Source organism: Erythrolamprus reginae, chromosome 2 (genome assembly GCF_031021105.1).
Source record: "Erythrolamprus reginae isolate rEryReg1 chromosome 2, rEryReg1.hap1, whole genome shotgun sequence".
NCBI lineage: Eukaryota > Metazoa > Chordata > Lepidosauria > Squamata > Dipsadidae > Erythrolamprus > Erythrolamprus reginae.
In genome coordinates this window covers 35,278,988-35,305,224 of record NC_091951.1, presented here as the reverse complement: position 1 = coordinate 35,305,224, position 26,237 = coordinate 35,278,988, and the positions used below count along the sequence as shown (strand labels likewise).

Here is a 26,237-nt window from a genome sequence, read left to right as displayed (position 1 = left end):
TTATTGTAGCTTCAACACCTTCTATCATTTTATCTCTGTTAGTGAAAATTAAGTCGAATATGGCTGATCCCCTTGTTTCCTTCTCTACTTTTTTGGGTAACAAATTTGTCTGCTAGGTTTTTATAAACCTGTTGGATCTTCCACTTGGTGCAGAATTTGTCTCCCAGTTAATGTCAGGGTAATTAAACTCCCCCATTACTATTGCAATGTGCTTCCTACATACCTTAGTTAGCTGACTAGCAAAAAGTTGATCTACTTCCTCTGTTTGGTTGGGTTTAGTATAGACCTATGGCAATGTCATTTTCACCACCTCCTTTAATATTAACCTGCTGAATTTCACCCCTGGTATCATCTGACTCTCTTTGTCATTGCTTTATCCATAACTACTGCCTTTTTCCTGGGAATCTTCATTAAACACTGAGAAACTCTCATAGATAAAGTCAAGAATCAACAGGCACTCAACTACAGTCTCCTGGTTTCAGTACTGCTTTCTTTCTAGACCTACATTCTATTCCGTGGTTGACCTATCAAAATGACCTGTCTCCTTCAACAAACCATTTTTGGTGTTGTTTTTTCAGTTGCTGTCCCTTCCTTGTTAAATTATATATAGATGTATAATTTATTTATTAATTTACACTTCATCAAGTTGTTTTGGAGGATGCAATGGAGAGAGGTATCAGGTGCACACTTAGCAGAAAAATGCATATCTGTACTCTAAAGTGTGCAATAGGGTTGATATTCCTGGAGGGGTCTGTAATATGGTAAATGATTTAGCTTTACTAGATAAATGGTGAAAGCAATGGAAACTGCAGTTTAATGTTTCCAAATGTAAAATAATGCACTTGGGGAAAAGGAATCCTCAATCTGAGTATTGCATTGGCAGTTCTGTGTTAGCAAAAACTTCAGAAGAGAAGGATTTAGGGGTGGTGATTTCTGTTAAAGGGTTAAATAAGGTTCAGGAGGGAAGTGTTTTTAATAGGGAAGTGAACACAAGAACAAGGGTACACAATCTGAAGTTAGTTGGGGGAATGATCAAAGGCAACATGATAAAATATTATTTTACTGAAAGAGTAGTAGATCCTTGGAACAAACTTCCAGCAGATGTTGTTGGTAAATCCACAGTAACTGAATTTAAACATTCCTGGGATAAACATATATTCATTGTAAGATAAAATACAGGAAATAGTATAAGGGCAGACTAGATGGACCATGAGGTCTTTTTCTGCGGTCAGTCTTCTATGTTTCTATGTTTCTATATGACATTGGCCATGGGCTCAGGTCCTCAAATTTTGTTTAGCCCTTCACCTTCAACCATTGTAGTATTGTTCTCATATAGCATCATCTCTTGGTTCCCTACTAGATACCTCCTTGTTATCACATCAGGAGGCAGCGGCACAGTGGTTAGAATGCAGAATTGCAGGCTATTTCTACAGCTTGCTGGCTGCCTGTAATTTGGCAGTTCAATTCTCAAAGGTTCAAGGTTGATTTGGCTTTCCATCCTTCATGGTCAGTAGAGTGAGGACCCAGATTTTGGGGAAAATTTGTGGACTCTGTAAACTGCTTAGAGAGGGCTTTTAAAAGCACAATGAAGTGTTATTTACGTCTGCTATTGCTATCATGAAGAACTCAGTAATCGGCCTTTGTTTCAGATTAATGCCCCAGGGAATTTTGACTAGATCTTCTTTGTAACCATAAAGATTTCTACCTTTTGAAAGAAAAAAGATATTTAACATGAGTCTCCAATAAGTTGTTCAATATGTCATGATCTGGAGTTAAACATTCTGATGTATCTAATCTTCATTGAGGAAAATGGCCTCATCCACACAGGGCAAAATAAGGAGGAATTAAAATGGCCCACTGCCTAGTTCAAGAATATTGAACTGTTTTTCCACATTTTAATGTTTACAATCTCAAGAATAAATTTGGAGACCAAAAACAATCAAGTTCCCTGAATTTTTTCTCTTGACTCTTAAATTAGGATTATTCTCCTGAGTCAAACGAAATTATTTGCTCCAATGGAACACTTTTATAGCAATGCTCGTTCCCAATTCCCTTTCTTATTATTAAAATCATTATTACCTTTTCTCCTTTAAACAAAGGGTATGGGATTTTCACCACCACAATTAGTGGCCAATCAATTTGAGAACAAATGCGATAGACAGCATGTGATAATCTGCTTTGTGATGAGATCAAAGTTTGGGTAAAGCTGGGCAAATACTGTAGCAGTCTGAAATTGAAGATAGCTATTCCAAATCTGGGGCAATCTGGACTTTCTTCATTGCAATTGTGATCTTTGAAATTTAGCTCTTTGCTTAAGAAAAAAATATAGGGAAAAATCTCCTGCAGAATACTGTAAAAAACAAATGTTTTTGCTGCTGCATATACAATTCTTTCTGCTTCTGCTTCTGCTTCTGTCTCAAATTCCCTGTGTCAGTACGCTAATGAAATGTCCATTTAAGGTGATAATAGAAGAAAAGGAGTGGTTCCATTACTACAAACCAGGAGATTACTGGATTACTGGAATAATGTCTGGAATTGTAGCTCTATTGTACCAATTTTCATTCTCCAAGGCTCCAACCCACCAACTGGAAAGGTTATTTATTTTATTTATTTATTTTATTCAATTTTTATGCCACCCTTCTCCTTAGACTCAGGGTGGCTTACAACAAGTTAGCAATAGCATTTTTTAATAGAGCCAGTATATTGCCCCCACAATCTGGGTCTTGCAGCATGTCAGCATGTACAAAGATTCTGCTGATTGATTTTACCTGCTCCAATGTCTTTTCTAGGAATGATTTCATTTCTCCTATACCTCAATTTGAGAAAGGCAAGTCATTATTGCTCATCCAAATTTGGAAAAGAACCAGTGGAACATAATGCTTTTTTTAAAACCTGAGTTTGCAAAGTTTCTTTTGAAGTTGTTCCAAAAGTGTCAGACTCAACACTGGGCAATACCGGGCACTGCTAATACTGTCCCACAATGAATCTTGCCTGGATGGATTCTGCCTGCTTTCAAAATGATTTCCTTGGGACTATAAAGAGTCGAAATCTTATTAATTCATGTTTATTTTATTTACTTATTTATGAACAATAATTAAGCAGGGACTCCCAATAAAATGATTGGATGAATACCTTAGAACGGAGGGAGATCTCGTGTATTTTCTCCCCATCATTTATTCCCCTTCCTTACATTTAGTGTATAATTCCTACCACCCTCTCCACTCTTTCTTTCCACCCTTTAACAAATTTGCCACTTTTGTGGCTTCTCTGTTCTTTTTGGTTTAAATAAAAGGGATACAAAATAAAAGGGATAAAATTCAAAGAAGGGAGAGTGTTGTGGTCTGCCTAGCAGCCTGTGGAGCCAGAACCTTTGGAAGTCTGCAGTGCCTCTTGTTAGGGTTGAGAAAGGAGGTGTTCCTCCTTTGCTTGTATGCAAGAGCACACAGGGCTGCATAACAACAGGAACTGTAGAAATGCAGAAAGGTTTGCTCTGGTGAAGGTCTACTCATGAGTAGACCTGTAGAATAATTGGCCATGTTCTTAAAACTACTTAACCTACGCCTAACCATAGTAAGGCTAATTAGAGAGAACAATGCCTGTCTTGATTCATGACTCCAGTTTCATGCTTCTCTGTTTCCAGCTCGTATTGTGGCTTGAATCTTTGTTTCAGTTGTTCCAGTCGTCAAAAAAACTGTCTGTAGATAACCTGTCAGAAACCATGTCTGCTGATAGCCTGCTCAATGACTCTAGTTTGCTTTCTTAGTTTGACTTGAAGTTTTCAAGGACAAATTTCGAGGAAATTTACTAACTCCTGGACTTCAGCCAGTTGATAAAATAGGAATTAACAACTGGGAGTTGAACAGAGTGAATTCTGCCTTGTCACGTTATTATGGGAAGTTGCTTTGCTGACTAAAACAGATCATGTTTAAACGTTTGTGTGTTGTGGCTTCGGTGCTAGGACAGAACAGGAGATGATGTGATTAGGTAATGTTTAATCACATTAACTGTAGTTAACTGTAGACTATAGAACAATAACTCTAAAACTATGAATATTCTGCAGCAAATATCTAGGTATAAAAAAATCTTGTTGGAGAGATATCCATCTTCAGGTAGGTAATATCTCTTGCTAATCTCGCCCTTGAATCCAGCTGTTAGTCATCTCCAGAAGGTATAACAGAAAAAAATCATATGATCACAACATACAGAATATATACTTGATAGCATCCCTTATAAACATTCTGGAGGCGTGTGAAGATACAAATCTTCTCACAGTTGCAATGTAAGAAACCTTCAGTAAGAAAAACCAATTTCCTTGCCTGGCTACTGAACCATAAGAATAATTTTCCTAATTTTTCCTCCCATGCCATAATGTGGAGAAAATAATAGGCAGAATTATTTCTGGTGATTTTGATAGGATTCCTTTGATGCTGACATAACAATCTTGTCATCTATCTCTGATATTTCTTTTAGCAAGAAGCTCCTAATGCTGTCAATGAGATCGTTCTTGTGAAAGAAATTTTAAAAATGTCTATCACCTGCATAGTCCAAATAAATTGAATAATTTAATTGAATAATGAATATCTGATTATCTTTTGGGGACTGCACTATATAGATATAAAACTACAGTAAATATGACATGCTTTCATAAAAATCCAAATTAAAGATTTATTTACTTACTTACTTAATTATTTATTTATTGAAATTTGTTAGAAAACTTTGAAACAGAATAGGAGAATAAAATTCTCAACAGGGACAATAGGCACTTTAGTGAATTTATGTACCTTCCCTCTACTGACCACTTAAGTATGAAGTAAAGTCCATGAAAGTCGGTTTGTGATTGAAAATTTGTAGCTGAAATCATATTTTTTTAAAGTCAAGTTAGAACAATTTACATGGATTTTAAAGTTGTTGTCTGCATGAATATTATATATATGGACTTACATGCCACCCCGAGTCCATGGAGATGGGGCATAGAAGTCCAATTAATAAATAAATAATAAATATTATTGCAATTAAAATATAAACGTCATTTAAAGATAATACATTACTGCATATAATTTTGTATGTAATAGGTCTGATCACATGTTCTAAGTTATCCAATCTACTAGAGATTTTTGAGCCTATTAGCATAATGAATTTTACTATGTACAGAAGTAAAAACTTTACTTGTGAAGTAACTTGGAATCCATTTGATTGTATTGATATCAAGTATATGGTGTGGATTCCAAACAGTTGGACAATACTCTAAATTGATCTAACATAGATTTTATAAGTTCTAATTAGCAATACAATGGGTTTTTTTTAAAAAAAAGCTTCACAAAATTATGTTTACAACTCTTTAGGCTGCTTTAGCCATGCTGTTACAGTGACCTTTGTAGCATAAATTGTCAGAGATAATTACACCTAGGTTCTTTAAAATGTGAGGATCATCTAGTAGATCGATGCCACCTAGCTTAAACTTGACATTCTGATTATGTTTACCAATATATAATACAGAGCATTTATTAATCAAAATTAGAAGTTGCCAAATAGATTACCATTCGGACACATAGTTGAGATCACTTTGCAGAACAACAGAATTATCTGTAGAATTGAATATTCCTTGGCAAAAAGAACAGAATTGCTTTTATGTTGATCACATAAATGATTGATATAGAGGCAGGAAAGATGATGAAATTTTTTATGTTGCAGTGAGAACACCTACCACATTCTGCCTTTTTTGCTGACTGTTCATGAAGTCAACCAGAATTCAATGCTCTTACCCAACATTACCTTGGGTTATAATATCTATGAGAACTTTTTCAATGCAAGAATGACATATGAGGCCATGCTGGATGCGCTGTCTACAGGGCAGGAGAATGTCCCAAACTACAGATGTGGAATAGAAAAGAACCTGCTGGCTATTCTTGAAGAGGTGGATTCTGAACTCTTTGATCATATATCTAACCTCTTGACCCTCTATAAAATTCCACAGGTATAAAGCCAAATGAAATTAATTCCATGCTGTAAAGTGTTCAGATTCTGTGTCTCTCTCTCTGCGTGGGAATATATATTTGCTGATAATGAAAATATGTATGCACACACACATGAGCGCACGCGCAGACAAACACAACTTCTAGTGGTGACATCACTGTATAGAGAAATGAGGGAACAGAACTCTGTTCCCGAAGCTTGAATTTTCTTGTTAGGAAGCCAGAAAAGGCACACTCCTTTCTGGAGGGATTGACCAGGAAAAAAAGGGAATATCCTGGGACCTAGAAGTAACATGCAATTGCTTTGAAGGGACAGCAGCTTGAGCCCAGGGCCCAGATTACACTCATCACCAGTACCCTGGGTTGAGCTCATGGGGCTGGAACAAGGGAATATAAGACACACCCTAATTATCAGCCTCTTTTAGGGAGGAAAAAGGTATGTCTAATAGACCCCAAAAAATGTGGTAAGGAACATGGAACAATGTTGGGAAAAGAGTTGGCAATATTCTTTATAATAAAATTGGGATACCACAAAAATCTATATACACAGTTAACTATAACTTTTATTTATTTATTTATTTATTCATTCATTCATTCATTCATTTATTGGATTTGTATGCCGCCCCTCTCTGTAGACTCGGGGCGGCTTATGTTGCAAGATTTTTTTTTTTAAAAAAGCTTACAACCAGAGACCATACAGGAAGAATTGAAAAAATGGAAATGGAATTGTAAAAGATCACCAAAATAAAACAGCAAAAGAACAAAGAGATATTAAAAAACATAACATTAATCAAATTACTCAAGAAGATTTGATACAAAAATTAAAATATTTAAATAAAATTATTTTGAAAATGTAAATAAACTAAGCCATTGGTTGCCATATAAATCGAAAAATAAAAAGAGAAAAAATGATATATCAATTACAGGATGAGAAAGGAATAATACAACATAATAGAGAAAGAAAGAAAAAATATAGTATTTTTTTATACAAATGTATATGCCAGAGAAGATGTTATAGAAGATAAAATTAAAGCATACTTAGAATCAACAAACATAAAAGAATTATAGAAGACCAAAGAGAGATGTTGAATAGGACTATCACAAGCACAGAATTTGACAGCTCATTGAAAAAACAGAAAAATAGTAAAACACTAGGTATGAATAGGATACCCATGGAATTATATAAAAATACACAAAATTATTGGAAGGGATAATGATAGAATTATTTTGTGAGGTACTTGAAAAAGCAAATTACCATTCACTGGATCAGAGGCATTGATAATGTTGATAACCAAGGAAGAAAACCAAGGAATGATTTTCCAATGGCATCTCTGATCCCCTTTATAATTGGATAACTGTGTTCCTGTCAAACAGACAACAAATGGTTAAATTAGTGAGTGCCCTGCTCCTATCAACAGTGGTGTCCTTCAAGGCAGCATTCTAGGACCAACACTATTAATACTTCATATTGCTGATGATGTTAAACTATTCAACATCACCAATAATACTACTTGACTATGTATCAGAATGGTCAGACAAATGGCAACTTGGAATTTGCGCATGCACCGGAATAGATAGGCGCATCTACAGAGAGCTCCCTAATGTGAATTAGGAAAAGTGAAAGTTAACCTCTGACAAGCCTCTCTAGCTTGGTGAAAAGCGGATTGAGGGGGAGCGGATTGAACAGAGTTTTTGAAAACTTTACTAAAAAGAGGCAAAGAAGGAGCAAGCTGCAGTTTTAAACATGAGTAGGGGAAAAAGTGAGAACAAAGGAAAGATGGTGACTACTATGGATCTGGAGGGAAAAATGGATTCACTGTTAACAGCATTTGCTAATATGGGGCAGCTACTCAAGGACATGCAAAAGGAAATTGCTGCCGTTGGTGCTGGTGTAGCAGATTTAAAAGAGCAGTCGAAAACACAAGATCAGAGAATTGTGAAACTGGAGGAGGGGAAAAGTCGCCAGGAACTACGCATAAATAATTTAGAGGACAGACAAAGAAGGGCTAATCTGCGCTTGAGGGGATTCAAACAAGATTTAGCTGAGGGTAAACGTCTTATCCAAGCAATTCATCAATGGTTTGGTGAAAACAACATTAAATGCGCCCCAGGTGAATATGAAAGAGCACATTGGGCATTTGGTTCTCGGAGTCAAGGAGATCAAAAGGATGTTATCGTAAGATTCATTTCGGAAAGGAGAGCAACAGAAATCTTCAGAGAACTAAAGCAGATTCCAAACTTACATTACAAAGCCACTCCAATACGCGTTTTAAAAGATCTGTCTGCAGAAACACTCAAGATGAGAAACCAAATGAGAGGCATCACATCCCAACTATATGAAGGAGGAATCCGTTTCACATGGCATTATCCGGCTACAATAATTGTTTTTAAAGATTCCAAAGTTTTCCAGGCAAGATCCCTGGATGAGGGGGAGAGACTGCTCCAACAGCTGGGGATCGATTCGAATGTAAATTTCCAGGCATCAACAGTGAAGTGCAAGCCAGCAGTAGGAGATGGAAGCGACGGAAAAGGAGAAGATGATCTGTTTACACTCCAACCAACTCGTGCAGCAGAACAAAGAAAAAATGAAAAAATCGCAGCTCTACAAAAGGAACTGGATTTACTCCAAGAAAAGGAAAAAAGAGAAGAACCAAGAATCACGCGTCAGAAGAAGAAATAATGAACTGAACTGAGCTGAGCTGCCAACATGGTATCAGTGTTCTCAACTAATTAACTTCTTCTTTGTGTACTTTAAGATAACTAACAAGGGATAAAGAGGGAAGGAGGGGGGGTCTTTCTTTACTGCATTAAAAGGGGAGAGATGGGGGAGGTCTCTAGTGGAACGCAAATTCAGGAGTGCCTCTTGGATAACGAATTTTTTTTTCGTTGCCTCCCCTTCGGGGAGGTGCAAGGGAAGGGGCACTAGGGTGGGGGTTTAAGAGAATTAACAAATACTTTTCCAACAGGCTCTGTTTTGCAGGAGGGGGAAACACACTTAAAACTATGTAAAATGGGTGAAACAGTGATATTGTCGTTAAACATGAATGGTCTTTCATCACAGAAAAAACGTTATAGAATTATGAAGCTGGCTAGGGATAGTAGAGCTGATATCTTATTTTTATCAGAAACTCATAAAGGGAGGAAAAAATCAGATAAATTAGTTACCAATAGCGAGTGGCAACGGGTCTACAAGTCTAGAGGGATGGCAAAAAGCAGAGGAGTTGCCATCTTAATTAACCAAAGAATAATATTTCAATTAATTAATATTAAAAGAGACAAAGATGGGAGAATGCTATTTATTAAGGGGAAAATAAATAATAAGGTAGTAACTTTAGCAGTAATCTATGCCCCCAATGCAAATGCAAAACAATTTATAATGAATGTAAAGTGTAAATTAGACAATTTTGCGGAAGGCATAGTGATTTTAGCAGGTGATTTCAACTTGGAATTAACAGCAGGGAGGGGAGAAAAGAAAAAGTTACATTTAAATAAAATTAATATGTTGGACCTCCATGAAAATATAGTAAACAGGAATACATTTTATTCGGCAAGACACAATAAATTTAGTTGCATTGATTATATATTAATCAACAAAACAGGGGAGGTACATCTTAAGAAAGCAGAAGTTAAAAGCATTTGGTTATCAGACCATGTTCCACTGTTAGTAGTGATTGAAATGGATGTTAGTAGGCAACAAAGGATTTGGAGATATAACCCTGTGGTTTCAGCTAGTGAGAAAAATAGACTCAAATTACAAAAGGAATTGAGTGAATTCTTTAGTATTAACGAAACAGGAGAAATTAAGCAAACAATAGTTTGGGATACACACAAGGCTGTTATGAGAAGTAATTGTATTAGCACCGAAGCTTTTATTAGGAAATCCTGGGAAGCTGAAAGAGAAAGTCTATTAAAAGAGATAGATTTAATTCAAGAGACTTTGAAAACTACAAGAAATAGAGCCTGGAATATATTATTATTATCTAAGAAAAAGAAATTACAATCTCTTGAGGAAGAGAGATGGAATAAAACGAAGATGATTGTAAAACAGAGAATTATGGGCTGGGGGAACAAATCAATGAAACAAATGGTACATTATTTGAAAAAAAGAAAGGAGAAATCCCATATCTCTGCTTTAAAGGATAAGGAAGGTGCAATAAAACGTAGTAATGCAGAAATGGAAAAAATAATGAGTTATTTTAATGGGAATTTATACAAAAAAGAACATATTACAATGCAAACTATAGAGGTTAATGAGAAATTAACGGAAGAAGATAGACAAATTTTAAATGCAAAAATAACAAATGATGAGATATCTAGAGTTATTAAAGGGTTGAAACCTGCTAAAGCCCCAGGCCCAGACGGTTTTACTGGTGAATATTATAAGACTTATAAGAATGAATTATTACCGCATCTGGAAAAATTGTTTAATAATGTATTTGAGACTTTTGAAACCCCACAGTCGTGGAAAATTTCAGAAATTATAACTATCCCAAAGCCGGATCGTGATTTAATCGACCCAAGTTCCTATCGCCCTATCAGCTTACTTAATCAGGATTACAAAATATTTATGAAAATATTGGCAAACAGGGTAGAGAATATCTTACCAAAGATAATTGGAGATGACCAATATGGATTTGTTAAAGGAAGAAAGATTTATGAACCAATTAGAAACGTTGTTAATGTGATACACCATGCTATCACTACCAAAAGAAAATTAGGTATTTTAAAGTTAGATGTGTACAAAGCTTTTGATAAAGTTAACCATGATTACTTGTTTCAATTATGTAAAGATTTAAATATGGGAGATTCTTTTTGTAGAATTATAGAAACAATTTATAAGGATAATATAGCTTATATTAGAGTAAATGGCAACAGAACAGAGAAGATTAAAATTCAGAATGGAACTAAGCAGGGTTGTCCACTATCCCCAATGTTATTCGCATTGGCAATTGAGGTTTTAGCAAATAAAATTAGAAATGACAAGGAATGGAGAGGTTATCAAATAGGAAAACTTGAATTGAAATTAAATCTTTTTGCAGATGATGCTATAGTGTTGTCTGAAACCCCAATTGAAATGATGAAAAGAATAATGATCTTGCTCCAGGAATTCAAAGACCAATCGGGACTTATGATTAATATAGAGAAATTGGAGATAATTTGTTTAAATATAGGCCCAAAAGAGCAAATTGAGATACAAAAAGTATCAGGATTGAAACTAGGATGTAAAAAAATGAAATATCTAGGAATTTGGTTGTTTAAGAATCCGATTAAAATTGCGATGGCCAACTATAATTTAATATGGAAGAGAATTCAAAAGCAGATAAAAAATTGGAGGGAAAAAAGGTTGAGAAGAATTGCCAGGATCAGAGCCCTTAAAATGATGATAATACCAAAAATGATGTATTTATTTCAGGTTTTACCAGGTACTTTTCCTGGTGCAAAATTGAAAGAATGGGATAGTAAATTAAATTCTTGGATTGAAGGAAACAAAAGACCTAGAATAAGAAAAAAATGGCAGTTTGCCCACGAGAAAGAGGGGGGTGGGGGAGCCCGTGCTTAGTATTATATAGAGAAGCATTTCAAATAGAAAGATTAATTGAATTACAGTTATGGGGGGAAAAGAAGTGGGTGAAATTGGAAAAGGAAATTAATAATATAAATAATAAAGAGCTATTATTTAAAAAATGGAGTAGAATAGAAATCAATAATTTAACCGACCCTCTGAAAGCAAGCTTAGAAATATGGTCCAAATGGCAGGGAAAATGTGGAACTAGAAATTCAAAATTATCAACGTTACACGTATTGAATACAGGTAATGATGTTAATTTAAGCAGAATTATAAAAGTATTAAATAGCAAAGGGATAATGAGAATTGAACAATTATATGAGAAGGATGGAAGAGTTAGCAGAACTCAGTTGGAATGGTGGCTTGGTCAACAGAAATGGCTGCAGATTAATGCAATAAGTAAATATTTAAATAAAAGTGAGAATAAAGAAGCTTTCTTGTGAGAAGAAAATTGTTTAGAAAAAATAATAAAAGAAAAGATCAATGATACAAAAGCTCAAGCTAGTAACATATATAGAATGTTATTGCAAGTGGAAGAGGAAGTAATAAAAAGTTTGACAAGATGCTGGCAAAATGATTTACAAATAGATGAAAGTGAAATGAAAGAAATAGTAGAAAATATACATAAGATTAAAAATACAAGAGTTAAAGAGATGAGAAGGAAAATCTTACACAAATGGTATTATACACCGGCACAACTTGCACACTTCCAGGGGAAAGAGAAGGGCAATTGTTGGCATGGTTGCCAAAAGAAGGGAATCTTTATGCATATGTTCTGGGAGTGTGTAGAAATTCAGACATTTTGGAAGGAAGTGCAGAACGAAATTAATAAAATGTTAAATATTAATTGGACAATTACAAAAGAAATAGCGATTTTAATTAAACAAAGAGAATTAGGAGAATTCAAAGAAATAAAAACTGCAGCATTGGAAAGTGCTCAAGCAGTAGTTGTATTGGGTTGGAAAGAGTCTATAAAATGGACATTACAGAATTGGTACTGGTACATGGTGGATCACATACATTTTGAAATTATGGAAATAAGATTAAACAATTTTGATGAAAACAAATTGGAGAAGCTGATGGTACGATGGAATAAGGTGAAAGGTTATATGTTGAGTAGAATCTGTGATGTAAATGTGAAAAATAAACTGCAATCACTCTTTTAGTAATATTTAATGCAAGGTAGAGCCAAGGAAATATATATAAACAAACCAGAAAAATTTTGAACCCCTTGTAATGGGTGGTGGTGAGGGTTTTTTTTTTTTGTCTGTTAGGTGATGGGCACATGCACTGTGCACTGTTTTATGTTTGTTTTTATGTAACCATTTTATAAAAATCAATCAAAAAAAGACAAATGGCAACTTCAAATCTCAACTAACAAATGTCCTGTTTTACACACCGGAAAAAAGAACACAAAATCCAAACCTGGAGGACACGACCTTGTAGACAACCTTTATTCTGTTAAGAACCTTGGAATAATCATATCTAATGACCTAAGTGGCAGAGCCCACTGTAACAACATTGCCATAAAGGCACTAAGTATTGTTAATCTGATCTTGCATAGCTTCTTCTCTGGCAATATTACACTGTTAACCAAAGCATACAAAACATTTGTTGGACCAATTCTCAAATACTCAAATAAAGCTCACCTGTATGGAACCCACACTACATTTTGGACATTAATACAATTGAGAGAGTTCAGAAATAGTTCACAAGAAGAGCCCTCCACTCCACTGCTTGCAGCAGAATATCTTATTCTACCAAATTGAAATTTGGGTCTTAGATAGCTTAGAGCTACATCGCCTCCATTATGATCTAAATGTAGTTCATAAAATCATCTACCACAATGTCCTAAATGTCAATGAATACTTTGGCTTCAAAAGAGGGGACATGATCGAAACATTTAAATATGTTAAAGGGTTAAATAAGGTTCAGGAGGGAAGTGTTTTTAATAGGAAAGTGAACACAAGAACAAGGGACACAATCTGAAGTTAGTTGGGGGAAAGATCAAAAGCAATGTGAGAAAATATTATTTCACTGAAAGAGTAGTAGATCCTTGGAACAAACTTCTAGCAGACGTGGTTGGTAAATCCACAGTAACTGAATTTAAACATGCCTGGGATAAACATATATCAATTGTAAGATAAAATACAGGAAATAGTATAAGGGCAGACTAGACGGACCATGAGGTCTTTTTCTGCCGTCAGTCTTCTATGTTTCTATGTTTAATCACAACAATACATCAGAACACAATAGATCCAAATTCAATGTAAACCACTCCAAACTCGATTGCAAAAAATACGACTTCATCAACAGAGAGGGTGCTGGAATGCTGACTCTGTGGCATCTTCCCCACATCCCAAAAATTTTAACCTTAGACTGTCTACGGCCAACCTCACCACATTCCTAAGAGGTTTGTAAAGGGCATGCATAAGACTACTGTCCCTGTCCTACTGTCCTAATTGTCCTAATTTATGTGTACCTACTTTGCTTATGTTTAAGTATATACCAATGCCAGCTGTCTTGTATATGTTTGACAAATAAATAAAAATAAATAAATAAAAAATAAAGATTCAGATCATTAACAAATCCAAAATTACAAACCTATCTCAATATTAAATTCAAACTACAAACTATATAAAGTATATCAATAATGGCAGGATGAGTTTTTTAAAAATTAAAGGAGAGTGTACACCAAGAACGAAATAACAAGGGACAACCTTTTAAAAAACAGCACTGATTATCCTTGATACCCAGAAAACCTTTGATAAGGTAAATTGGAAATTTATGATTCGGCAATTAAATAATATGAAATTCGGGAGGAAATTTGTAAAAATGATAGAAGCAATTTATTCAAACAAAAGTCAAAAGTGGTCATGAATGGGGATGGCATAGAAAAATTTGATATAGAAAAAGGCGTAAGACAGGGATGTCAACTGTCTCCTTTTAATAAGAATTAGAGAAGAACAGGAAATCAAAGCATTAAAAATTAGAAAAGAAGAATATAAAGTTAAAGAAAAGGAAAAGTCAAAATTTTATTTAATATGGAATAAATTATATGAATGGTTAGAGGAGAGAAAGAAGAAGTAAAAAATTGTATACATAGGAGTAGGAAACAAGACTCTTGATATTTGAATGAGTATTATAAATGTTTAATGTAAAATATCATAAAAAACTTAAGAAAAAAATTAAGAAATATCACAAGAAACATAGAATAAGTAAATTACAATATATATAATATATAAAATAATATAAATGTGGACATACAACGATGCAAGCTTCATGTAAATAGGGGAAATTATTTTCCCAACATTTTGTTTGTTTTGTATGTGTATTCAATTAAAAAAATTACACACACACACACACACATATACACACACAAAAATATATGTATGTATAGGCAGTGTGTGTGGTGCGTGCATATATATGTATGTGTGTGTATGTATATATGTGTATACAGAGAGAAAGAGAGAGAGAGAGAGAGACATACACACACATATCCCCCAATACCTGGTGATTTTTTTGTCAAGTCTCCCTGGAATATGGAAGGAGCATACAGCTTCCTTTTTGCCTCTCGGTCCCACCAGGGGCCATATTCCAAGGCAGATAATTTTTTTAATAGCCAACAAATATAATCTATAAGTGTAACATATTTTTGCTGATAATGAAAAGGAAGGGAGACTACTATAGATCTATTTTGGGCTTATTTGCCTTCATCAGGTAGCCACACCCTTACTGGGATTTGAACCTGCAGCTCTGCCTTGCAAGGCAGTGGCCCGAGCCTCTAGGCTACAAGCTCACCTTCTGTATCAGCTTGTACCAGAGAAGGGTTATGTGTGATTTTTTGTGGAGTCAGCCTGGTATATGGAAACAGCATACAGCTTCCTTTTTGCCTCTCGGCCCCACCAAAGGCCATATTCCAAGGCAGATAAGGACAGAACATCAAGGGAACTAACAAAATTCATAATCATTTGATAACTGGGGAAAGGCCCTTAGATTTACCATCTAACTTTTATCATCAAAAATGGCACAAACTACCAATACCTTCTCTTTTTTTTTACTCTTAGATCAACTATTGTGTCATCACCCAGATGGCTGAGAAAAATCATTGTTTCCCTTTTTCATACCGGATGACCCCAAACCAAGAACCTCCTTACTCAGCAGTTGTCAAGCTGCTCCTCCACTTCCAATGGACATGGATCGGCCTCCTTTCTCAGGACAAAGAAAGAGGAGAAAAATTCAAAAGAAATTTTGAAATTCTCGCCTTAAAAAATGGGATTTGCATTGTCCTCTCAGGAACTGTCCCAGAAGCAAGTGTGCAGACAAGTACTGGAGAAAGTCTCATAAAAGAAAAAAGAAAAATGTTCCTTTCTCTTATCAAGAGTCAAATAAAAGTTATAGTATGCCAACTAGATTCTCAGGCCTCAGGAGTGTTAGCACTAATACTACAACACATTGATATGACAAATAAATCCATTGTGGGAAGGGTGTGGATTGCAACAACTTTGACAGCACTCAGCATAGAGAATTTTAACCTCTGGGTTGATCTCAAAAATAAATATGCTTTGTTTTCCTTCCTTATCCAGACAAACAGAAGGACTCAATATTATGACTTTAATTCTTATGCATCCATGATCCAATTGTATGGAAAGGAAGCGTTTCAGTGTTCTTACTCCAGTCCTTTGTTATCTAAGAAAGTTTGGAAAAAGTGCAGAGAAAAGGAGAATTGGAAATTCCCACCCCATGATGTGATTGCAAGAATCCTCTCTCGGGATTCCTCCAATATTTCCCATATAATTCAAATTGTGGCTTTGGTCCTCAGTGCTGCCTCTTCCTCCCGATGGAATAAAAAGAGAGTGCAAGTTGGAGACCATCAATCACCCCAGATTGTACAGCCATGGCAGGTAAGTCTTCTCCTTTGAGGTTATTTATTTATTTATTTATTTATTTATTTATTTATTTATTTATTATTTGGATTTGTATGCCGCCCCTCTCCGAAAACTCGGGGCGGCTCACAACAAGTGAAAAGACAATCCAATACATTAATCCAATTAATTAAAATATTATAAATTTAAGAAAAACCCCTATACTAACATACACACACACACAAGCATACCATATATAAATTCAACGTGCCCAGGGGAAGATGTTTAGTTTCCCCATGCCTGACGGCAAAGGTGGGTTTTGAGGAGTTTACGGAAGGCAGGAAGAGTAGGGGCAGTTCTGATCTCCGGGGGGAGTTGGTTCCAGAGAGCCGGTGCCACCACAGAGAAGGCTTTCCCCCTGGGGCCCGCCAACCGGCATTGTTTAGTTGACGGGACCCGGAGGAGGCCCACTCTGTGGGACCTAATCGGTCGCTGGGATTCGTGCGGCAGAAGGCGGTCTCGGAGATATTCTGGTCCAGTGCCATGAAGGGCTTTAAAGGTCATAACCAACACTTTGAATTGTGACCGGAAACTGATCGGCAGCCAATGCAGGCTGCGGAGTGATGGTGAAACATGGGCATACCTGGGTAAGCCCATGACTGCTCTCGCAGCTGCATTCTGCACGATCTGAAGTTTCCGAACACTTTTCAAAGGTAGCCCCATGTAGAGAGCATTACAGTAGTCGAACCTCGAGGTGATGAGGGCATGAGTGACTGTGAGCAATGAGTCCTGGTCCAGGTAGGGCCGCAACTGGTGCACCAGGCGAACCTGGGCAAACGCCCCCCTCGCCACAGCTGAGAGATGTTGTTCTAATGTGAGCTGTGGATCGAGGAGGACGCCCAAGTTGCGGACCCTCTCTGAGGGGGTCAATAATTCCCCCCCCCAGGGTAATGGACGGACAGATGGAGTTGTCCTTGGGAGGCAGAACCCACAGCCACTCCGTCTTATCCAGGTTGAGCTTGAGTCTGTTGACACCCATCCAGGCCCCAACAGCCTCCAGGCACCGGCACATCACTTCCACCGCTTCGCTGACTGGGCATGGGGTGGAGATGTAAAGCTGGGTATCATTCGCATATTGATGATACCTCACCCCATGTCCTTGGATGATCTCGCCCAGCGGTTTCATGTAGATGTTAAATAGCAGGGGGGAGAGGACCGACCCCTGAGGCACCCCACAAGGGAGAGACCTAGGAGCCGACCTCTGTCCCCCCACTAACACCGACTGCGACCGGCCAGAGAGGTAGGAGGAGAACCACTGAAGAACAGTGCCTCCCACTCCCAACCCCTCCAGCCGGTGCAGAAGGATACCATGGTCGATGGTATCGAAAGCCGCTGAGAGGTCAAGGAGCACCAGGACAGAGGACAAACCCCTGTCCCGGGCCCGCCAGAGATCATCCATCAACGCGACCAAAGCAGTTTCCGTGCTGTAACCGGGCCTGAAACCCGACTGCCGGGGACCTAGATAATCGGCTTCTTCCAAGGACCGCTGGAGCTGGAGTGCCACCACCTTCTCAACAACCTTCCCCATAAAGGGAAGGTTGGAGACTGGACGGTAGTTATTAAGCACAGCTGGGTCCAGGGAGGGCTTCTTGAGGAGGCGGCGCACCTTCCCCCTTCCAATTCCTCAATATTAAATTAGATGTAGAGATGATGAGATATTCCAAGAGCAGTTGCCCAGTTTGTAGCATTTGAGAGTGAGTGTCAACCTGAAGCTGACCTGACTGAGGCCACTTTGACGCTTCAGTGTGGCCACGCTGGAGCTGAGGGATAGTGAAGGGAAAATAGAGATATTTTCTAGGGATTTTCTAGCCAAAACAAAATACTGTCTCTTGGAAACCAAGGAGATTTTTACTGATGGACAGAGGGACAATGAGTGAAGTCACCAGACAACCAGATGACACCTTGATTGGACCGTGTGACATTTTGGAAAGGGGAGAAAAGCTTTTACTTTTAATTAGATTAAAATTGTGGGAACATTTAGAGTCAGTTTTAACCATTCTATTCCTATATGATAAGTACAATAAAACTGATATTCGAGTATCCTGCTTGTCTCGAAGTCCTGTTTGCTACGAGTTTATTACTTGGAACCTGACATTAAACTGACTTTAAATGTTCATAAGACCAAAGTTCAAGGATCTTTCACCACAGTGAAAGTGATCAACCTTGTTACAGTACAACTTAGACTCCCTCGCTTTTTAGGAAAGTGTATCTGGTTTTACACAGCAGTTTGCTAAGGCCAGTGATAGGCTCCCAGATCAGACCCAGTTCAGTGTGGATTGGGGGACTGTTAGTGATGGCAGTAGCGATGACAGTACAACAGACTCCCTCACTTTTTAGGGAAAGTGAATCTGGTATTTCACAGTAGCTTGTTAAAGCTGGTGGTAGGTTCCCAGATCATGTCTGGGAGTGAAATGCTGCTGGTCTGACCTGGATCAGGTGGACCAGTAGTGATGGCCACCCAGCAATGGCGGGCTGGCCATGTTCCCATATTGGTCCACTACTTTCATTTCATTTTCATTTATTGGATTTATATGCCGCCCCTCTCCGAAAACTCGGGGCGGCTAACAACAGTCATAAACAATATACAGTGAAAATCCAATACTAAAAACTAACTTAAAACCCCCTAATGTATAAAACCAACATACGTACAAACATACCATACATACAGTTGTATCAGCCTAGGGGGAGAAGAGGTCTTAATTCCCCCATGCCTGGCGGCAGAGGTGGGTTTTGAGTAGCTTACGAAAGGCAAGGAGGGTAGGGGCAATTCTAATCTCTGGGGGGAGTTGGTTCCAGAGGGCCGGGGCCGCCACAGAGAAGGCTCTTCTCCTGGGTCCCGCCAAGTGGCATTGTTTCGTTGACGGGATCCGGAGAAGACCCACTCTGTGGGACCTAACTGGCCGCTGGGATTCATGCGGCAGAAGGCGGTTCCTGAGATAATCTGGTCCGGTGCCATGAAGGGCTTTATAGGTCATAACCAACACTTTGAATTCTGACCGGAAACTGATCGGCAACCAATGCAGACTGCGGAGTGTTGGTGTAACATGGGCATATTTGGGAAAGCCCATGATTGCTCTCGCAGCTGCATTCTGCACGATCTGAAGTTTCCGAACACTTTTCAAAGGTAGCCCCATGTAGAGAGCGTTACAGTGGTCGAGCCTCGAGGTGATAAGGGCATGAGTGACTGTGAGCAGTGACTCCCGGTCCAAATAGGGTCGCAACTGATGCACCAGGCGAACCTGGGCAAACGCCCCCCTCGCCACAGCTGAAAGATGTTTCTCTAATGTGAGCTGTGGATCGAGGAGGACGCCCAAGTTGCGAACCCTCTCTGAGGGGGTCAATGTTTCTCCCCCCAGGGTGATGGACGGACAGATGGAATTGTCCTTGGGAGGCAAGACCCACAGCCACTCCGTCTTGTCTGGATTGAGTTTGAGTTTGTTGACACCCATCCAGGCCCCAACAGCCTCCAGGCACCGGCACATCACTTCCGCTGCTTCGTTGACTGGACATGGGGTGGAGATGTATAACTGGGTATCATCGGCATATTGATGATACCTCACCCCATGCCCTTGGATGATCTCACCCAGCGGTTTCATGTAGATGTTAAATAGCAGGGGGGAGAGGACCGACCCCTGAGGCACCCCACAAGGGAGAAACCTAGAGGTCGACCTCTGACCCCCCACTAACACCGACTGCGACCGACCGGAGAGGTAGGAGGAGAACCACTGGAGAACAGTGCCTCCCACTCCCAACCCCTCCAGCCGGCGCAGAAGGATACCATGGTCGATGGTATCGAAAGCCGCTGAGAGGTCAAGAAGCACCAGGACAGAGGACAAGCCCCTGTCCCGGGCCCGCCAGAGATCATCCATCAACGCGACCAAAGCAGTTTCCGTGCTGTATCCGGGCCTGAAACCCGACTGCTGGGGACCTAGATAATCGGCTTCTTCCAAGGACCGCTGGAGCTGGAGTGCCACCACCTTCTCGACAACCTTCCCCATGAAGGGAAGGTTGGAGACTGGACGGTAGTTATTGAGTACGGCTGGGTCCAGGGAAGGCTTCTTGAGGAGGGGGCGCACGAGCGCTTCTTTATAGAGTGTTGGAAAGACTCCCCTCCCCAAGGAAGCGTTGGTAATCTCCTGGGCCCAGCTCCGTGTCACCTCTCGGCTGGCCGAAACCAACCAAGAGGGACACGGATCCAGTGAACAGGTGGCAGAACTCACAGCTCCAATGGCCTTGTCCACTTCATCAGGTGTCACCAAGTCAAACTCCTCCCAGACAGATGGACAAAGACGTTTAGCCCCAGTCACCTCGACTGACTCGTTGTCAGTCGACTCTGTTTTACAATTGGAGTCGAGATCGGCCCGGATCCGAGCGATTTTATCAGCGAAAAACGTGTTAAAGTCCTCGGCACTACTCTGTAAGGGCTCCCCAACTCCCCCCTGATTAAGAAGGGAGCGGGTCACCCTAAACAGAGCGGCCGGGCGGGATTCCGCTGATGCAATCAAGGCGGAATGATACGCGCATCTTGCCGCCTTGAGCGCCACTTTGTAAGTCTTAATAAAAGCTCTTACAAGTGTTCGATCGGATTCGGACTTACTCTTCCTCCATCGCTTCTCTAGACGTCTCTTCTGGCACTTCAACTCCCGGAGCTCCTCGTTGAACCATGGAGCTCTACGGGGTCTAGCGCCACGGAGAGGTCGCAACGGCGCAATACGGTCAAGGGCCTCCGCTGCCGCCTTGTTCCAGGCCTCAGCCAGAGACTCTGCCGGACTGCGGACGAGTGTATCTGGAAGAACCCCAAGCGCCTTCTGAAAACCTTCTGGATCCATCAGGCGTCTGGGGCGGAACATCTTAATTGGTTCCGCCTCCCTGCGGGGGAGGATTGGAGCCAGGAAGTCAAGCCGCAGTAGAAAATGGTCTGACCATGACAAAGGCAACACTTCTAAGCCCCTTAGTCTCAGACCATTACTCAGTTGCTCAGAGAGGAATACCATGTCGGGTGAGTGCCCCCCCTCATGAGTCGGACCCTGAACTACTTGGGTCAGGTCCATGGCTGTCATGGTGGCCATGAACTCCTGTGCCAATCCAGAGGATTCGCCGAGCGACGGCAGGTTGAGGTCTCCCAAGACAATAAGTCTAGGGAACCCCACCGCCAGCCCGGCTACCTCCTCGAGCAGCACAGGCAGGGCTTGTGCCACGCAGCTGGGAGGCAGGTACGTGAGAAACAAGCCCACCTGAACCCCTAAGTCCAACTTCACCAGGAGGGACTCACAACCCGCAATCTCCGGAGCAACGAGTCTACGCAGGCAAAGGCTCTCCCTGGCTATAATAGCCACTCCTCCCCCCCTTCCCCGGGGTCGAGGTTGATGCCATATCTGAAACCCGGCTGGGCAAATTTCAGAGAGAGGAACTCCTCCCTCTGGGCCCAGCCAGGTTTCAGTTACACATGCCAGGTCGGCCTCCTCATCCAGGATCAAATCCCGGATGAGGAGAGCTTTATTTACCACCGACCTGGCATTGAGTAGCAGCAACCTGAGCCCAGGGCCAGATTTACACTCATCACCAGTATTCTGGGTTGAGCTCACGGAGCCGGAACAAGGGATCGTTATTAAGCAACGATCCCTCCTTCCCCTGTAACGGCTAGCTCCGTGACTCCCGCCATATCTGCCTCTCCCCAGCAGCACTGAAATATCCTGACCCTCTGTCACCCCAGAGATAGCCGCCCCTCCCCCTCCCGCCTCTCCAGCGCCAGGTTGGCCAAGTGTATTATTTACATCACTCCCATTCATTTCACCCATACTATGATCCCACCCATCCCATCCGTCCCATCCATACCAATCATTTGCTCCATACACCCTATGCCCATCCCAGTTATCCATCAATAAAACACCCCCCAATAATTTAGTTAAAATATAAATCAATTAATTAAAATACTACAGTTAAAATACTAATAAAAGAAGTAAATACAAATAGAAAATATAGAATATATAAAATATAGGTAATAGTGTAACAATTCAGTTGATTAAAATGAACCCAGTCAGCAGCAAATAACAACAGCACCAAGGTCTCAGGTAGTAAAGTCAGAAATTGCTCAGAGTCAAGAGTCATTCTATATCTCCCCCACTCCTCAGAGAAGGGGCGGTAGAACGTCCTTATCCCAAGTATGCTGGTTATTAAATTAATTTCCCTGTCTCTCAGAGTCCTTAGTGTCAATGATGATTTCAGATCTTCCTTCTCTCTTGTCTCATCCACTCTTACAGTGCCTCCAAACCGCACTGGTCGGCCCTCCGTTGATTCCCAGTAGTTTTGCAGCAGAGTCTCATTACTATAGGTCTCATAAATTGACATGCCCAGTCTGTTGTGTTCCCAGCAATAGCCAAATTGGCAATCCAGACCTCTATGCAGCCACAGTATGCTCCTTTGGTGGTCATAGTGGTACTCTCCTCCTTGGCCTCTTTGTTTTCCCATAGCCCTCTGTCTCCTCTCTCTCCTCCTCCTGCAGTTCCCCACTTGGCTGGTCTTTTGACGCCGAACACCCCCACCATTTGGTGTTCCCGCGTCTCGGGACCGCTTAGTGTATCTGGTGGGTCTGGCTGTTTCAATTTGGCTGGCTCGATAACTCAGCTCAGCCTCTCAGTCTCTGAAACTCTCAGTCTCTGAAGGTTGTAACTCGGTGAAGAAAAGAGAGAAAAGGGCTGCAGGTAGTTTCGATCTGATTTGCGGCCGCCATTTTCCGCGCCCCAGCTGATTCCTCAGCAAATTCCGCGGCGGTGACAGTCCAAAGCAGGCGGCGCGGAGCCGGGGGCAGCGGGATCCTCCCAGGCAAGGCACAGGCTGGGCACAGGGTTCCTTCTACAGCTCTAGCCCCCCTATCCTCGACAAAGTCGCTGCGGCCAAGATGTTGCAAAATAAACGCCGCGGAGCAGGGGGGGGGGGTAACGGAAGCGCCACGGAGCAGAGGGGCAGCAAGGACCCCCTGAGCTGGGACGAGCCGACTCCTGAGCCCAAATCCCAAATGCTCACCCTCCGAGCCACCGGGCTGCAAATGAGCTGCAGACGGGCCGTCCGGCGCCTCCGGCTCCCTCCCGACAGCACAACACAGCTCAGCTGCAAACAGCAGCCGCCATTCTGCCGCGTCTCTGTCAGTCCGTCTCCAGGCGGGTTCGCGGCCAAGCAGCTCACCAATGCCGCGAACACCGCCGAGCCCAAGGTCTCCAGAAGCAGGGACACCTCACCTCCAAAACAGGTTGTTGCCTTGACGTGGGAGGTTTCTATATTTTCTATATTTTCTGATGTTTAACCGTAGTCCGGTGGAGATGTAATTCCACCCTCCTCCCCCCACCGGAACCGGAACTTTCAAGCCACTTGCTCATCCTGCAAGCAGGTGTCCCAGCACTGCACATTCTGTAGAACATGATTTCGTGCTGGAAGAGGGTTGTGGGAAATGCGGAACACATGAGCAGTCTGTGCCTGGGCCTTCAGCCATCTGAAAATTGAACCGTGCCAGGGAATTTTCCTGCATGGCCTTAATGAGGGCAGAGGCAGCTAGTGAGGCTTTGAGTGTGGAGCTTTGAGGCTGGGAAGGACTCTACATGCTTTCCTGCCTTACACATGGCCAGCTTAGAAAAGGAGGCAAATGGAAGGCCACGTGAAAGGCAGGAAAGCATGTCAGGGCAGTGGAGAAGGGAGGTAGCAGTATATTACTAGGTGGTTCCGACTAGGTGGTTCTGCCCCAGATGCCTGATGGATGAAGAGAGTTTTCACAGGGCGCTTGAGGCTATTCCAGATGCACGGCGGAGTCTCTTGCTGTAGCCTGGAACAAGGCTGCAGCAGGGGCTCTTGACCGGATTGCGCTGTTGCAACCTCTTTGCGACACTAGACCTCGGAGAGCTCCTTGGTTTACCGAGGAGCTCCGGGAGTTGAAACGCCAGAAGAGATGTCTAGAGAAGTGATGGAGGAAGAGTAAGTCTGAATCCTATCAAACACTTGTAAGAGCTCATATTAAGACTTACAAAGTGGCGCTCAAGGTGGCAAGGTGCGCGTATCATGCTGCCTTGATTACATCAACGGAATCTCACCCGGCCGCTCTGTTTAGGATGACCCGCTCCCTTCTTAACCAGGGGGGAGTTGGGGAGCCCTTACAGAGTAGTGCCGAGGATTTTAACACATTTTTCGCTGATAAAGTCGCTCGATCCAGGTGGACCTCGACTCCGATTGGATAACAGAGTTGACTGACAATGAGTCAGTCGTGGTGACTAGGGCCCATACTTGTCCATCTGTCTGGGAAGAGTTTTATCTGGTGACACATGATGAAGTGGACAAGGCCATTGGAGCTGTGAGTTCCGTCACCTGCTTACTGGATCCGTCTCCCTCCTGGCTGGTTTCGGTCAGCAGGGAGGTGACATGGAGCTGGGTCCAGGAGATTGTCAATGCTTCTTTGGGGGGGTCCTTTCTGGCTCCCTACAAGGAGGCACTTGTGCGCCCCCTCCTCAAGAAGCCTTCCCTGGACCCAGCCATTCTCAACAACTATCATCCAGTTTCCAACCTCCCCTTTATGGGGGAAGGTTGTTGAGATGGTGGTGGCGCTCCAGCTCCAGCGGTCCTTGGAAGAAGCTGATTATCTAGGCCCTCAACAGTTAGGATTCAGGCTACAGCACAGAAACTGCTTTGGTTGCGTTGATGGATGATTTCTGGCGGGCCTGGGACAGGGGCTTGTCCTCTGTCCTGGTGCTTCTTGACCTGTCAGCGGCTTTCAATACCATCGACCATGGTATCCTTCTGTGCCGGCTGGAGGGGTTGGGAGTGGGAGGCACTGTTCTTCAGTGGTTCTCCTCCTACCTCTCCTGTCAGTCGCAGTTGGTGTTAGTGGAGGGTCAGAGGTCGACCTTTAGGTTTATACCTTGTGGGGTGCCTCAGGGGTCGGTCCTCTCCCCCCTGCTGTTTATTATCTACATGAAATTGCTGGGCAAGATCATCCAGGGACATGGGGTGAGGTTTCATCAGTATGCTGATGATACCCAGCTGTACATCTCCACCCCATGTCCAGTCAGCAAAGCAGTGGAAGTGATGTGCTGGTGCCTGGAGGCTGTTGGGATCTGGATGGGTGTCAACAGACTCAAGCTCAACCCTGATAAGACGGAGTGGCTGTGGGTTTTGCCTCCCAAGGACAATTCTATCTGTCCGTCCATCACCCAGGTGGGGGGAATTATTTACCCCCTCAGAGAGGGTCCGCAACTTGGGTGTCCTCCTTGATCCACAGCTCATATTAGAGAAACATATTTCAGCTGTGGCGAGGGGGGTGTTTGCCCAGGTTCGCCTGGGGCACCAGTTGTGGCCCTACCTGGACCAGGAGTTACTGCTCACAGTCACTCATGCCCTCATCACCTCGAGGTTCAACTACTGTAACGCTCTCTACATGGGGCTACCTTTGAAGAGTGTTCGGAAACTTCAGATCGTGCAGAATGCACATGTGAGAGCAATCAGGGGCTTCCCCGGGTATCCCGATGTTACACCAACACTCCGCTGTCTGCACTGGCTGCTGATCAATTTCCAGTCCCAATTCAAAATGTTGATTATGACCTATAAAGCCCTTCATGGCACAGGACCAGAATATCTTTGAGACCGCCTTCTGTTGCACAAATCTCAGCGACCGGTTGGGTCCCACAGAGTTGGCCTTCTCCCGTCGACTAAACCAGCGTTTCCCAACCGGTGTGCTGCGGCACACTAGTGTGCCGCAAGACATCATCAGGTGTGCCGCGGCGAGAGGCGGCGGAG

At 41.7% G+C, this 26,237-nt stretch overlaps 1 protein-coding gene across 1 annotated transcript in view; it reads left to right on the top strand.

The window, feature by feature from the left end:
- The first annotated feature begins 14,414 nt into the window (after positions 1–14,414).
- LOC139159337 (vomeronasal type-2 receptor 26-like) overlaps positions 14,415–26,237 on the top strand; it is an 18,848-nt gene continuing 7,025 nt past the window's right edge. The window contains exons 1-2 of the mRNA XM_070736658.1: positions 14,415–14,456; positions 15,606–16,442. Of these exons, the coding sequence (XP_070592759.1) occupies positions 14,415–14,456; positions 15,606–16,442 (879 nt within the window). The remainder of the gene's footprint in view (positions 14,457–15,605; positions 16,443–26,237) is intronic.